This window comes from Bubalus kerabau, chromosome 7, assembly GCF_029407905.1.
Source record: "Bubalus kerabau isolate K-KA32 ecotype Philippines breed swamp buffalo chromosome 7, PCC_UOA_SB_1v2, whole genome shotgun sequence".
In the NCBI taxonomy this organism is placed as follows: Eukaryota; Metazoa; Chordata; class Mammalia; order Artiodactyla; family Bovidae; genus Bubalus; species Bubalus kerabau.
In genome coordinates, this window is record NC_073630.1 from 62,547,414 (window position 1) to 62,563,403 (window position 15,990).

Below are 15,990 nucleotides of genomic sequence, written 5' to 3' on the forward strand. Positions count from 1 at the left end.
ACGGAAAATATATGAAGAAGCAGCACTGGGAGGGTGGAGAAGGGACAAAGGAAGGAGAGAGGAAGGGAGACAGGAAGAAAGAAATACCACTCTTAGGTCCCAACATCATACTACACAGGTTTCACTTGCATAAGCCTACTGCTGCTGCTGCTGCTAAGTTGCTTCAGTCGTGTCTGACTCTGTGCGACCCCATAGACGGCAGCCCACCAGGCTCCCCTGTCCCTGGGATTCTCCAGGCAAGAACACTGGAGTGGGTTGCCATTTCCTTCTCCAATGCATGAAAGTGAAAAGTGAAAGGGAAGTCACTCAGTCATGTCCGACTCTTAGCGACCCCATGGACTGCAGCCTACCAGGCTCCTCTCTCCAAGGGATTTTCCAGGCAAGAGTACTGGAGTGGGGTGCCATTGCCTTCTCCGTAAGCCTACTTACCCTTCCCAATAACCCTTTGAAGTAACATTATGCCTCCACTTTTCAGAGCTTTCCACCTAGACCTTTCCAAATCTTTCTGTTATACCTCATTTATTTTTGTAGGAAAGAACTCTTGGAGCAGTGGATGAGGGGAGAGGAGGGGAGGACATATTGCAAAGAGAGACCTGCTTCATTTTACAATAATCAGTACTGCTCAGGGGCAAGTTTGCCTACTCAAACTTTTCCTCAGGATCTTCCGCCTCCTTGTTCCTGACTGTAGATCAAAGAACTCAGCTGGGCACCACTCCCACCCCCTATCAACAAACAAAAATTTTAAAGAAAATATAATTAAATATAGAAAGTTTAATATTTTCTTACCTTAACCCTATAGATCCTCCTGTACCTCCCTTTTTGGAGAACACTGACCTGTTCCATAGCTTATAATTGCTTGAATTTAACTTAGTGCTCATATTTAAAATATATATATTTTTTTTTTTTTTCAGCATTAAAATCCATGACTTGGCAGAATTAAAAGACATGTATGCTATAGTCAACCTGGATGATGAACATAAAGGTATTGATTTTTCTGAAGCAAATTGGCATTTGATCATTTTAGTAAAAGAGTAATGTGTTTGTTAATGTATGGTTTGCATTCATTGTAGGAGGAAGCAAATTAACACCTTTCACTAGAATTCCCTAAAGTAGCTTCTTTATTAGTAATTATGTTGAGTCATACTCCTTGACTGGGCTTCCCAGTTGGCTCAGTGGTAAAGAATCCACCTGCCGTTGCAGGAGGCGCAGATTCAATCCCTGGGTCACAAAGATCCCCTGGAGAAGGAAATGACAACCCACTCCATTACTCTTGCCTGTGAAATCTCGTGGACAGAGGAGCCTGGCTGGCTACAGTGCATGGGGTCACAATAGAGTTGGAAATGACTTAGTGACTAAAAACAAAAAACTTCTTGAATAGGAGGATGTGAATATACTTTGATTCAAAGATTCCTGTTGTATTTTATCCCAAATCCAGTTGCAAAATCTAAATTCTTATATATTTCCCTTTGAGCCAGTTTTGAATGCATCGGGGCTCATGCTCATAAGCCAATCCATGATGAATGTCCTAGACTAAAGCTATTTCCACTATTTTTTTAAAAACTTTGAAGATTTTTATGCCTCTGGTAGCTTAAGATATTTAGTGTGCTTGGTTTCCTGTAACAGCATATCTGTTTTTAAATAATCCTTTATGTGCTCCGTCATTTCAGGGCTGGGCACCTTGTCCTGGACAGATGATGGCCAGCTGCTGGCACTGTCCACCCAGAGAGGCTCGCTGCACGTGTTCCTGACCAAGCTCCCCATCCTTGGAGACGCCTGCAGCACCAGGATTGCATACCTCACCTCCCTCCTTGAAGTCACCGTAGCCAACCCTGTTGAAGGAGTACAAAAACAGTGTTATCTTTATTTGTTAATAAAATTAAAACAGTGTTAACAGTTGATTCACTAGTGCTTCTTTTCTCTATTATAGGAACTGCCAATCACAGTTTCTGTCGACGTGGAGCCCAACTTTGTAGCAGTGGGACTTTATCACCTGGCTGTGGGAATGAATAATCGAGCTTGGTTTTATGTCCTTGGCGAGAATGGCAAGTCTAAATCCAGTTGTTTTCTTATCTAACATATAATTTGGTTTTTTGTCTGTTTGTTTGTTTGGGAAGCACTAATAGTCTCTTTTAAGACCAAATCTTACTTTTTCTTCAGACATCTCTTTCTTAGCTTAAATGGTTTTTTGCTAATCTTCTAAAAATTTTTGTTTTGTTCTTTTGTTCTTTATCTTTGTTGTGAAGACACTGGTATCCTGAGCAGATTGTGTTCTTTAGAATTGGGCCCTGGGTTCAAATTCCCTTCTGCCCCTTTTAGCTGGGTGACTGTAGACGAATTATTTACCCCTCTGAGCCTTGGTTTCCTCATCTGGAAAATGAAGATTCTTCTACTTGAAAAGGGTTATGAGAAAAATTATATGGGATAAAATGTGTAATCTATTTTGTGCCTGGTCTTTCTTAGGCACCTGTTGGTCTGGTAGGTACTTAGTAAATGTTAATTCCCTACCCACCACCCCCCAACCCCACCCCCCCACCCCCGCCCCACTGTATGCTTTGAATGACCACTGATGTCTGAAGGGAACCTCACTTTTTCTTCTCCTCCTCCTCCACCTCTTTCCCGAAGGAGGTCAGATGTCCCTCAGGAATAGAGCCAGCCTAAGAATTATCCTCAGATGTTCCATTAATCTTCTTGTCACTAAGGTTTAATTTTTGGTTGTTTTGCAAGTGACTTTATTTTTTTGTTTTTTTTGACTCTATTTTTTATTACTTTGTTTCTTGTGAACCACTATGAAATTCCTAAAGGCAAATTTATATGGCAACTACGATTTTCTTTAGAATGGCTAAAATAAAACTTTCAGGTTCAGAATATTCTTTCAAAGGCACACATTTAAAACTTATTTGCAGATCATTAGATTAGATCATTTTGTTTATATTTTATTGTGTTTGTTCTTGTTTTGACTACCACAGCTGTTAAAAAATTGAAAGATGTGGAGTATCTGGGGACAGTAGCCAGTGTTTGCCTTTATTCTGACTATGCGTCTGCACTTTTTGAAGGCAAAGTCCAGTTACATTTGGTAAGTATTTTTGGTGTCCCATGGCCTGCTCAGGTCAGTGATGACAATGAATAGCCTAATGTTTTGTAGTCAAGAACTTTGGTCAAGAAGCGACCATGTACAGACTAGCTAGAAAGCCATATGTGATAAAGGATTGACAAAACTCTTTACCCTTCTGCATGAGATTAACCCTCAATTAACCCTTTAACTCTGTTCCCAAGAAACCCAACAAAGTTTCAGCTGTGCTGCTCATAACATTGCTTATGTAAAAATGGCCATGTAAAGTGCGTCTAGAAGGAACTATAAGTAAGTTGTAAAAACTGATGGGAATGCCATAGGTCTGGCTTCCTGGAATGGATTGACCCATGCATGTGTTTGGTCCTGTCACTGGTGGGGATCTTGAAACTATGCCCCATGAGTTGTTCAAGAGATGTTGGCCCTTGGGGCTTCTCAACCAGGACACTTCCCACATGTATTTCTTGGTTCTTTACTTCTGGGAAGCCAAAGAGATTAGCTACAAGACAACTGCAGAGGCTACTGCAAAGACTTTTACCATTAAAGAAAGTGAAAGTGTCAGTCGCTCAGTCCTGTCCGACTCTTTGCAGCCCCTTGAACTGTAGCCCATCAGGCTCCTCTGTCCATGGAATTCTCCAGACAAGAATTACTGGAGTGGGTAGCCATTCCCTTCTCCAGGGGATCTTCCCAACCCAGGGGTCAAACCCAGTCTGCTGCATTGCAGGCAGATTCTTTACCATCTGAGCCATCAGGGAAACTCGTTAAAAGGGATATTTAATGTGCCTTGCTGGCAAGCTGGGTTCCTGCCTGATACCTTTCTGAGTAAAGTGGTTTATCTGGTGAGCCTGAATATTTAGTTGAATTTAAGAAAAAGACTCTCCCTTACCCGCTAGATGTTGCAAACCAGATTTATTCAGTTAAGTCTATGAGCCACTATTATTCTTTGTTTTAGATAGAAAGTGAAATGTTGGACGCTCAAGAAGAACGTGAGACGCGACTTTTCCCAGCAGTGGATGATAAGTGCCGTATTTTATGTCATGCCTTAACTGGTGATTTCCTCATCTATGGCACAGATGTACGTGTTGTCGTCTGTAATATACAATGTGGGAAAATTTCTCATTTTTACCTTGTAATGTATTATATATGTGTGTGTATATGTATATGTGTTATATAGGTATTATATGTGCACGCATGCATACATGCTCAGTTACTCATTTGTGTCTGACTCTTTGCAACCCCATGGACTATAGTTTTCCTCTGTCTGTGGAATTATCCAGGCAAGAATACTGGAGTCGGTTGCCATTTCCCCCTCCAGGGGATCTTCCCAACCCAAGAATCAAACCCATGCCTCCTGCATTGGCAGGCAGAATCTTTACCACTGAGCCACCTGGGAAGCATTATATGTGCAAAAAATTATTATATATGTATGTAGAGCACATTGGTGTGATTTGCTATCATCAAGTGCTTTTGTAACTATAAGCAACTTTGCTGGCACAATGGAAAGGACAGACTTTGGAGTCTGGACAATCTGGGCTCAAATACTAGTCCTCTTACTTGCTGCTTGACACTTCCCAGTCTCATTTTCCTTATCTTGATGCTTTCAGGATTTAATCTGATGACAAATGTAAGACACCTCATTCAACTTTAGCTGTCCAGTGCCTACATTTAGCAGGCATTTAATTATAATTAATTGAATATTGAGAATCCCACTTCAACCTTTTGGTCGTTTGAACCACCAACACCCTGTACTCTTAAATGTTACATTAGCCACATATATATAAAGCATAATTTAGTAATAGTATTTATATTTGTAAAAACTTATAAAGATTTTTCAAAGCATATCATACCTGTTACCTTGCTTAACCTCTAGAAGAATTCACTAAGTTGGTTTTGAAAAAAAGGCATTATTTTCCACATTTGTTGCTATTGTTCAGTTGCTCAGCCGTATCTGACTCCCCCATGGACGGCAGCACACCAGGCTTCCCTGTCCTTCATTAGAAAAGCAATTAATCACTGTTTCAAAGGTTCTGTTTTCTCACATTATTTTTTTTTAAAGCATATTTTAAAACATGCTGATTGCCAGAAGAGAGACTTTTTAAATTTAAATTTGACCCCAAATCAGTTTTTGAGCTTATATACACAAGTAAGGTAGGTCTCATGTATCAGATAAAGTGGTGGTGATATGGTAAATAAGTAGTAAATAAATTAATAGTACATTTGTATAACACACAACAGTTTATAAAGCCCTGATCTCACTTGTTTTATCTCATTAACTCTATAAAATAAGCAGGGAAGCTATATAGATATATATATACTTATATATATATGTATATAGTGTATATAATATCATGATGTCCACATATAAGTGATATCATATATTTGTCTTTCTCTGTCTGACTTACTTCACTCAGTGTGACAATCTCTGGGTCCGTCCATGTTGCTACAAATGACATTATTTCATTCTTTTTTGTGACTGAGTAATATTTTATTGTATATATGCACCACGCCTTCTTTATCTGTTCATCTGTTGGTGGATGTTAGGTTGTTTCCATGAACAGTTTTTTCTCTCAATACTTTAAAGATGTAGCTCCTCTGTCATCTTGCCTACATTTACTCCAGTGAAATCTCTGTCATTCTTATCTTTGTCCCTCTGTGTGTCATCTGTCTTTTTCCTCTGACTGCTTTTAATATTTTCTCTTAATCGCTGGTTTTAAGTAAATTAATTGTGATGTGCTTTGATGTAGTTTTCTCCATATTTCTTGTGCTTGGGTTGTTGAGCTTCTTTGAACCCAAGGGTTTATAGCGTTAATAAAATTTGGAACATTTTCAGCCATTATTTCTCCAAGGATGTTTTCCCTCCCTCTGTTTGCATTCCAATTTCAGAAACTCCAATTACACATATATTAAACCACTTTAACTTATCCCACAGTCTATGCTATTTAAATTTTTTTACTCGTTTTTTTTTTTTCAGTTTCATTTTAGATAATTTCTACTGCTGTATTTCAGGGTTACTAGCCTTTTTTTCTGTCATACTGAATCTGCCAGTAGCTTCATCCACTGTACTTTTCATTTCAGATACCATAGTTCATTTGCAGAAGATATATTAGAATCTGTTTTTGTATCTTCCATTTATCTATTTAAACATATGCCATACCATTATATTAACTGTTTTAGTTACCTTATTTGCTAATTCTAATATCTGGGTCAGTTCTGGGTCAGTTTTGATTAATTATTGTCCTTAATATGGGTTATGTTTTTTCCTACTTCTTTGCATACATGGTACTTTTTCCTTTGGGGGTGCTGGATGTTTTGTATTCCTAAAGATACTTGGAGCTTTGTTCCCGGAATGCAGGTAATTTGCTTGGAAACAGTCTGATCCTTTTGAGTCTTGGCTTTTGTGATTTGTTAGGCAGATGTGGAACACTACTTTCGTTTTGTTGTTTAGTTGCTAAGTTGTCTCCAACCCTTTTGCAACCCCATGGACTATAGCCCCCAGGCTCCTCTGTCCATGGGATTTCTCAGGCAAAAATACTGGAGTGGACTGCTGTTTCCTTCTCCAGGGGATCTTCCCGACCCAGGGACTGAACCCCCGTCTCCTGTGTCTCCTGCATGGGCAGGCAGCTTCTTTACCACTGAGCCATCAGGGAAGCCTGAAACATTGCTTAGTCTACACCTAATTATTTCCCACTTTTGAGGCAAGATCTGCCTGAGTACTCTGTTCAATATCCTGTGAATTACGTTTTCTAATCTGCCAATTGGAAACAGTCACTGTTCCCAATTCTGTGTGAGTGCCAGTCACTGTTTCCTCTAATGCCTTTGGATGGTTCTTCTCCCTGGCTTTGACAATTTTCTCATAAGTGTGCAGTGATCTATGCTGAAGACTCAAGATGGACCCTCTGAAGATCTTCAGTGCTCTCTCCCAGTGCATCTCTCTCCTCTCTGGTATTATACGCAGCAAGTCTAGCCAACTCCCTTCTGCCCCACTGAATCCTCAGCTCTATCTCCTCAACTCAGGGAGTCGTGCTCCACCTGCATGTTCCCTCGCTTTGCCATGGCTTGAAGGCTCTCCCAAGGCAAAAACTGGAGCAATCACAGGACTTATCTTGTTTCCCATCTCCAAGAGACCATTATCCTGTGTTGCCTTATTCCAGTATCTTGAAAATCATTTTTCATGTCTTTTGTCTGTTATTTTTGGTTCTTTTGGGTGGGCAAGTCAAGTCCAGTCATGCCATCTTGGCCTGAATAGAAATGTAAGATGTTAACATGTGTTTTTATTTTAATTAAACTTTCTATTTTGGGATCATCGTAGACTCACATGCAGGTATAAGAAACAATACAGAGAGATCCTATAAATCCTTTTCCTAGTTTCCCCCAATGGTAACATTATATTACGTATCACAACCAGGGTATTGACATTAACAGGCAAGATACAGAGCAATTCTGTCAGCACCAGGACCCTTCATGTTGCATTTATCTCCACACCCACTTTCTTCTTGCCTCTGCCTTATCCTTAATCCTTGATAACAATCTGGCTTTTCCGGTCTATTCCAATGGTCTGTGTGTCTGTCCCTCCACCAGTACTACACAATGATTGCTGTAGCTATAAAAAAAAAATTAACCGACTGATTTTCCCATTTTTTTTCACAACTGTTTTACCTATTCTAGTTCCTTTGCAGGGCCATATAAATTTTAGAATAATCTTGTCTGTATCTACAAAAAAATCTTGTATATCAGTTCAGGAGAAATAACATCTTTATTCTGATACCAATCCATGAACACAGTATGCCTCTCCATTTATTTAGATATTCTTGCATTCTTTCATTAGTGATTTTTAGTTTTCAACACACAAGTCCTATGCATGCTTTGTTAAATTTACACCTAAGTATTTAATTTTTTTGAGTGATTGTAAATGGTATATTTTTAAATTTTGATGTCTACGTGTTCATTGTTATTAGAGAACTGTGACTGTATCTTGTGGGTTTTTGTTTATTTTAAACTTAATTTTCTAATTTATTAACAGCAAAAATATTTAAAATAATATGACTTGAAAGTTACTCTTAACCAATAAGAGTATTTCTTACAAGTGGGAAATCTGAAAATCAATTAAGCTTTAATATGACTAAGGATATTAGAACTGATAATAGACTGTTGAGTTAGATGTACATACTCATTTAACTTACTTTCTTGGATCTGTACTTTGCTTATATAGCAAATATTTTTAGACTCTTCCTTGATCAAAAATATGACTTACTTTTTTCAAATTAGGAAATATGCTTAACATAAATGCTGAAAACTCAGTATTTTCTTGACAGCCTTTCATTTCTGTGACTGGATTTTTTTAGACTGGTGTCATTCAGTATTTCTACATTGAAGACTGGCAGTTTGTTAATGATTATCGACATCCCGTCAGTGTGAAAAAGATTTTTCCTGACCCAAATGGGACCAGATTAGTTTTCATTGATGAAAAAAGTGATGGATATGTCTACTGTCCAGTAAGTCTAGAAAATTTTTCAAATAGTTATTTTTTTAAATGGCAACATATGAAGAAAAAAGTGTTTTTAAAATATATTTCATATATAAGATCACTTTCTCTAAAACAGTGCCGAGAATTATAGTACTTTGTTATTATGTTTGTGGTATATTTGTGATTTGTTTTCATGACTGTTTTCATCTAGAAAATTTTTACATTATTTTGTAATTTTTAAGTGTTAAAAAATCTTAGCTTTTTAATGGAAAAAATAGTTCTTATTCTGCATCATTTTAACCTTATTTATGGCACAGTATTTCAGTGTATCTTCAGGTAACATATGAATTTTCTCTCTGGAAATGCAATAGCTTCAGAGAGCAAGGACTGTTCCCTGTCCTTTCTGCCCACCTCAGTTGATTTTCCTCTTTTCTTAAAGATCCTGAACACAGAGGAAATATTTTTTTTTTAATTAGGTGATTTAAAAACAGATGAATCCATTTTTAGACTTTTTTTTATTGTTGTCAGTCATTCAGTTGTGTCTGATTCTTTGCCATCCCATGGATTGCAGCATACCAGGCTTCCAAGTCCTTGCCTATCTCATGTCCAAGATAAAGGAAGTTTTTATCTTGGAGGAGTTTGCTCAAAGTCATGTCTTTGAGTTGGTAATGCCATCCAACCATCTCATCCTCTGTCACTCTCTTCTGCTCCTGCCTCCACTCTCCCAGCATCAGGGTGTTTTCCAATGAGTCAGTTCTTCACATCAGGTGGCCAAAGTATTGGAGCGTCAGCATCAGTCCTTCCAATGAATAGTCAGGGTAGATGAAGATTTTTAGATTTAGTTACTCCTATTTTTAAACATCCTTAATTTTTACAAGGCTAAATTTAGAAAAAAAGGAAATAGTGTGGTTTTATCTCACTTACTATACTTGGATTTTTTTTTTTTTTGGATATCCAGTTAGTATATTTTTGTTCATAGTTGACACAGCCTACAGCTGCGCTTGGACTGAACCTTAGTGACTGTTCCCAGGTGTCTTAGCTTTACCACAGTGAGGACACATTCCCTGAAGATAGCTCTCACTCACGATATACCCTCCTAGATAGTAAAACTTCCTTCCTCCCTTTTTCTTTTTCTCTTCTCTTTGTTTCTTTTCTTTTCTTTCTTTGACAAATATGTAATAGGTTTCCACAGAAGTGCCTGGATTATTTATTCAAAATTCCTAATAGTTCTTTCCAACCCATTTCTCAGTTACAAAGTAAATGAGAAAAAACGACCTGAATGTAAAGATGACCTTGAGTTCCCCCTACTTAATAAGGAAATTAAATCTTGTAGAGATTTCCTTTCAGGATATATATGTAAGCCTATCTGCCTGAGTTTATAGGGATATATGGGTTGATTTTTTTAAATAGCTTATATTACTGTAATTACAGTTTGTTGGAATACATTGTTGGAATGCATGTTTTTAAATAAAATGTACCAAGTGGAATTTATTTAGATCTCAAATCATGTATGAATTATTTTGTTTCTTCTCTAGTTGGAGCATTTCTATACCCAATATTATTGGAAATTCTCTAAGCACAAGTGTGTTCATAGTTAATATTTCTGTTATCATTTTGAGCAACTTCAACTTTTTTTCTTAACCTGAAGTTTTGTGTCCAGACTTGTAGTTTTTCTGGCAAATTCACCAAATTTTAGATAAAACCCTTGATTTTACATGTAACTACAGTTTTTTTCAAGCTATGCTCATTATAGAAAGGGGAAAAGAAACTTTTCTTCATTTATCTTAGGATGTTGGCAAGTTGAATATGAGTTGGTAAGCTTTGCCAGCTAAGGCTGCAGACAAGCTCCATCCTACCAAGGCAAATGATAATGGTTTAAGTGCAGACTTGGGTAAAATCTGTAAATCCTCAATTTTTAGGTTAATGATGCTACCTATGAGATTCCAGACTTTTCACCAACCATTAAAGGTGTTCTTTGGGAAAACTGGCCAATGGATAAAGGTGTATTTATTGCCTACGATGACGATAAGGTGTACACGTATGTCTTTCACAAGGACACTATCCAAGGTACTTAATCACTTTTTTGTATGTTTGTTGGGAATTACATTTCCATTGCACTAAAATTAAAACATTCTTTTTTTAATGTGTCTGCTGAGTATTAGCTTTTAACATTAAGGTGTCTGTTTTATAATATAGGATCCAAGGTCATTCTGGCTGGTGGCACCAAAGTTCCTTTCTCTCATAAACCTTTGCTGTTATATAATGGAGAGTTGACCTGCCAGACCCAGAGTGGAAAAATAAACAACATCTACCTAAGCACTCACCGCTTCCTTGACACTTTAAAAGACTTGGGGCCTCATGAACTGAGGCAGGTGCTGACACAGACTTTAATGCTGAAAAGGTATGGCTTAAACATTTCTTGTGGAGCTTCTCATTTCCTTTTGTGATTTTAAAGGTCAAATCTTGTGAAAATAGATGGAAAGGAATTCCCTGGCCATCCAGTGATTAATAAGACTATACTCTTCCAATGCAGGGAGCACAGGTTCGATCACTGGTTGGGGAACTAAGATCGCACATGCCACACAGCATGACCAAAAAAAAAAGATGGAGATAATAGTATTTACCTCATTTACTTCACAGGATTATCATGAGGCTCAGATATGATCGATTTGAGAATATAAGTAAATTCTAAAGGAAGGGCTTTTGTACTATGGGAAAAGCCTATCAGAACAAAAAGTTTCTAATCTCCCAAATAGCACAGTTATTGTGAAATTCTAATAAATGTAATTATTTCAACACTCCCTTAATTTCATTATAACAAAGTTAGATTTTATCTTACTTGAGATTTTTTTCCCCCTGCTTTTTCCTCTCACCTCTTAGGACCACAGTGAATTCCTTTGTGTAAATGTTGCTCTTCCTCAGGGTCCCTTGGGCTCCTTTCTTCTCTTCTCACTCTAATTATTCTTCCAGAGTGAATCTCCTCAAGTGAGTGAAGTCGCTCAGTCATGTCCAACTCTTTGTGACCCCATGGGCTGTAGCCCACCAGGCTCCTCCTTCCATGGGATTCTCCAGGCAAGAGTACTGGAGTGGGTTGCCATTTCCTTCTCCAGGGGATCTTCCCAACCCAGGGATCAAACATGGGTCTCCTGCATTGTAGGCGGACGCCTTACCGTCTGAGCTACCCCTGCTTTTTCCTCTCACCTCTTAGGGTGACTGTGAATTCCTTTGGTAAATGTTGCTCTTCCTCAGGATCCCTTAGGCTCCTTTCTTATCTTCTCACTCTAATTATTCTTCCAGAATGAATCTCCTCAAAGGTGGTTTCAATACCTTATATATGAGATTAACTCCAGAATATGCATCCTTGACTTAAATCTGTATCACCAGTACCTCCCAGTCCTGTGTAGCTGGGAGTCCACGAGTTCCTCAAACTCGCATCATCATCTTTCCCAGCCTCCTTTTCTCCCCCTGCCCAAATCACATTGTGCACATGCCCTACAGCGCACACCGACACACATGTATACACACCCCCACATACGCATACACACCCACACACACCCAGGTCTTTTTCTCCTCCACTATTCCTCCACCTTAACTCAGGCCTTCCAATGGTGTAATGTGTAGCAGAGCGACTTCTGTCGGCTCTCTCTCCAGGTAGCCTCAAGACAATCTATTCTCCGTACACTTTGGAAAATGTGAGTCTGATCCTCAGTGACTTCCCATTGCCTTTAGGAAGAAACCCTTATTTCTCAGGGACCTCAGCCTGACACACTCAGCTCTTGCTGATTTAATACCAGCCTCACCTGCCCCGACTCCTCCACTGCTCTCTGTCCACTGACTGCTTGAATTCAATAATTTTTCATGATTTCCTGCCTTGGCATGTGCTGCTTTCGCATCTTAGACTGCCCTTCCCTGTCTGTGTAGGTAGTAATGCCTCATTCTCCACCATTCAGCAGAGCCCTCTCCTCCAGGAAGCCTTCCCCAAAGCCCCTGACCACTGGCAGTACAGATTGAGGCCTTTCTCATGTGTTGCCTCAGAGCCAGGATCTGGTGTGCAGAGTGGTTTAGAGCACATTGTCTCTTACCACTAGGCTGGTCTTTTAAGACTGCAAAGCCTCACTTTCCTCCTTTATAAAGGAGAAATAATAATAATACATAGGGAATAGGTTGTTAGGGTGATCCAGTGAGATAATGTATGCAAAGCACTAAGCACAAAGATGCACATATTGTAGGCACTCTGGTACCTCTGTCATCCTGTGTCATAGTCCTGTTTGCTCACGTGTCTCTTCTGCCTTCCCCAAGTGTGACCACCTAAGGACAGTGACTGCATTTGATCCTTACATCTTGGTTCCAAGCACATAACAGTGCTCAGTGAGTGTGTTTTGGGTGGAAACTGGATTGATGACTAGATGGGGAGGGTGACATATTCATTAATATAGGAGTCCCACAAAAGTCTCATTGACATTTGTGGTTAAGTTTTAAACCAGAAGTCAGCAAGCTTTTTCTGTTATGGTCAAAATGCTATTTCAGGCTTTAAGGGCCATAGGGTCCATCACAACTACCCAGGTTGGTTGTCTGAATGAGAAGAGCCCAGACAGCTCATAAAGGGTAGGCGGGCTAGTGGCTGTCTTCCACTCACTTTATTTCCCAAAGCAGGAAGCTGCAGGCCATAGTGGCTGACCTATTTTAAATTTTCCAGCTTATAGGAATAGAATATTAATGTTATTAGACTTATATGACAGCAGAAATAATTTTCATATGTGTGTCAAGTAAACCAAAAAATAAGTGAGTAGAATTAGTTACTGATGAGGGAGGGTGGTTACACAACGTCGACTCAGATTAATTCAATAAATTCAGGAAAAAACATCTATACAAAAAAGGAAAAAAAGTCTATGTAGTTCTTTTATAACTTGGAAATGATTAAAGATTGAAAAGTATTTTTGCAAAATTTATCTAAGGCATAACATTAAATTACATACAGTCTAAAAGCTGCCTAGTGGGAAACAAATAGAGCTCTTTGATTATGCTTATATGTTCAAATGACAGGTTTCCTGATGCCTGGGAACTGTGCAAGATTCTCAATGACCAGGCTGCCTGGAATGAACTGGCCAGAGCCTGTCTACACCACATGGAAGTGGAGTTTGCAATCCGTGTTTATCGCACTATTGGAAACGTTGGCATGGTGATGTCCTTGGAACAAATAAAGGTAAATAGCATCTTATGGGAATTATCAGATTCGCATTTAAATGATACTGAGTCAACCATTTAAATTTCTGCAGTTAGTCTTACCTAGCTCAAAAACTGATAGATACTACCACTTCTTCCTAAGCACAGTCCTTAAATAAAAATTAAACCCTTGAGTTTCTTCTCATTAAACCTGTTTTTATTTGTAGGGAATAGAGGACTACAATCTTCTGGCAGGACACCTTGCCATGTTCAGCAATGACTTCAACCTGGCTCAGGACCTGTACCTGGCATCCAGCTGCCCTGTTGCCGCCCTTGAGGTAAGGCCGCAGATGAGGGAAAGAACGTGCAAAGAGGCTCTCACCTCTTTAAAGAGTTAACATCTCTCAGCACCAGGCACCACATGCCTTCCCCCTCCTTGAACTCAGACTTCAGCTTCAAGAACCCTTGAGTATTCATTAACCTTAGAAGTATTTTCACTCTGCATTCTATGGAGCAGTAAAAGGCATGGTATTGTTACATTACCCATTAATTTAGAGTCAGAGTGTATCCAAAGAGAACAGATTCTGTAACTTACAAAAACACATACAAATGAAAACAGCCATCATTTATTGAGCACTTACGTGTACCAGGTACTTTTCTAAGAGTTGACATAAATATTTTAATTCATTCAACCTTCACAACAATCCTGTGAGATAATACTATTATTTTCTCTATTTTCCAAATGGGAAACCTGAGGCATATTTATCATTTACTGTGTGACGTTCTCTTGTGTGTGAAGAGGGGGAGGCTAAGGCTTGTTTATCATCACCAGTTTCCCAGAGGTGAGCATTACAAGGGAAGGACCAGAACAGAATGCAGGACCTAGGGCCTCACAGGTAGGAGAGAACTGTGGCTGTGTAGAAGAGCAGTTAAGAACGTGGACTTGAGAGTTGGACGTGACTGGTTTCAAATCCCACCTCTTCGTGCCCTTGGACAAGTTATTCCATGTCTCAGTGCCCTAGATCCCATTTAAAGGAGGGATAATATCTAGCCCATAGGGTTGCCGTAAAGACGTAAAATGAGAGTAGATCTTTGGGAACGGTGCCAGATTGACTGTAAAGACACAGATGGTGGCTTTCATCACTAACATTGTTCCACCTCAGCCAACATTTCCACAGCCACATACAGAAAGCATATTTGCTACTGATTTCACGACTTCTCTTTTTCAAATTGTTCTATAGCAAATTTCATTTTTTTTAATTGGAGGTTAATTACTTTACAATATTGTAGGTTTTGCCATATATCAACATGAATCCGCCACGGGTGTACACGTGCTCTCCATCCTGAACACTCCCTCCCACCTCCCTCCCCATACCAGCCCTCTGGGTCATCCCAGTGCACCAGCCCCAAGCATTCTGTATCCTGCATCGAACCTGGACTGGTGATTCGTTTCTTATATGATATTATACATGTTTCAATGCCATTCTCCCAAATCATTCCACCCTCTCCCTCTCCCACAGAGTCCAAAAGACTGTTTTATACATCTGTATCTCTTTAGTTTTAGAAGTTTTGGCCACAGCAAATTTCATTTTTAAATTTTAAGTGAACTGAATGTTAAGAAAAAAATTAGATGATGTCCCAGTGTTATTGGCTTCCCAGGTGGCACTAGTGGTAAACAACCCGCCCGCCAATACAGCAGATGAAAGAGATGTGACCCAATCCTTGGGTCAGGAAGATCCCCTGGAGTAGGAAGTGGCAACCCACTCCAGTATTCATGCATGGAGAAGCCCATGGACAAAGGAGCCTGGCGGGCTACTTTGCAAGTCCATGGGCTTGCAAAGAGTCAGACGTGACTGAAGCGACCTAGCACGCATGCACTCACAATATTATTTGAGATGACTGGGGACACCCTGAGAAATTTTCAGATCTTGGATTGGTATGTGCTGGAGTAGGAACAGGGCTTCCCTGAGTGAGGGCAGAGATGTCATCCTTGCTCTTCCGCGTTAGCTGTGGACACTTGTCACATGCTCCTGGCTTCATAAAGGATTTAAGCTGATGGCTTCACAATGGGAAGTGGTGACTGCACCCCATTGTTCTTTTAACCTCACTTTGAAGGCTGACAGGTTAGCTAAGTAAAAATGTTGGAGGCAGAGTCCTACTGCTCAGCCCTGCCACACACTAACAGTGAGACTGTGCGTGCAAAACTAGCCTCCCTTTGCCTCAGTTCTGGATCCCTAAAATGGGCACAGGAACAGCTCATTACAAAAGGCCTAGTTGTGGAAAGTAAATAGGCTAA

General features: G+C 39.4%; 1 protein-coding gene across 4 annotated transcripts in view; it reads left to right on the top strand.

Annotated features, from left to right (window-relative positions):
* Window positions 1–15,990, top strand: part of WDR19 (WD repeat domain 19) — an 80,342-nt gene that overhangs the window by 23,385 nt on the left and 40,967 nt on the right. For all 4 annotated transcript variants that reach the window (XM_055588291.1, XM_055588292.1, XM_055588289.1 and 1 more), the window contains 10 exons: window positions 912–982; window positions 1,668–1,840; window positions 1,928–2,042; window positions 2,967–3,073; window positions 4,020–4,142; window positions 8,410–8,559; window positions 10,451–10,598; window positions 10,728–10,932; window positions 13,575–13,734; window positions 13,922–14,032. In XM_055588291.1, coding sequence (XP_055444266.1) covers window positions 912–982; window positions 1,668–1,840; window positions 1,928–2,042; window positions 2,967–3,073; window positions 4,020–4,142; window positions 8,410–8,559; window positions 10,451–10,598; window positions 10,728–10,932; window positions 13,575–13,734; window positions 13,922–14,032 — 1,363 coding nt within the window. The remainder of the gene's footprint in view (window positions 1–911; window positions 983–1,667; window positions 1,841–1,927; window positions 2,043–2,966; window positions 3,074–4,019; window positions 4,143–8,409; window positions 8,560–10,450; window positions 10,599–10,727; window positions 10,933–13,574; window positions 13,735–13,921; window positions 14,033–15,990) is intronic.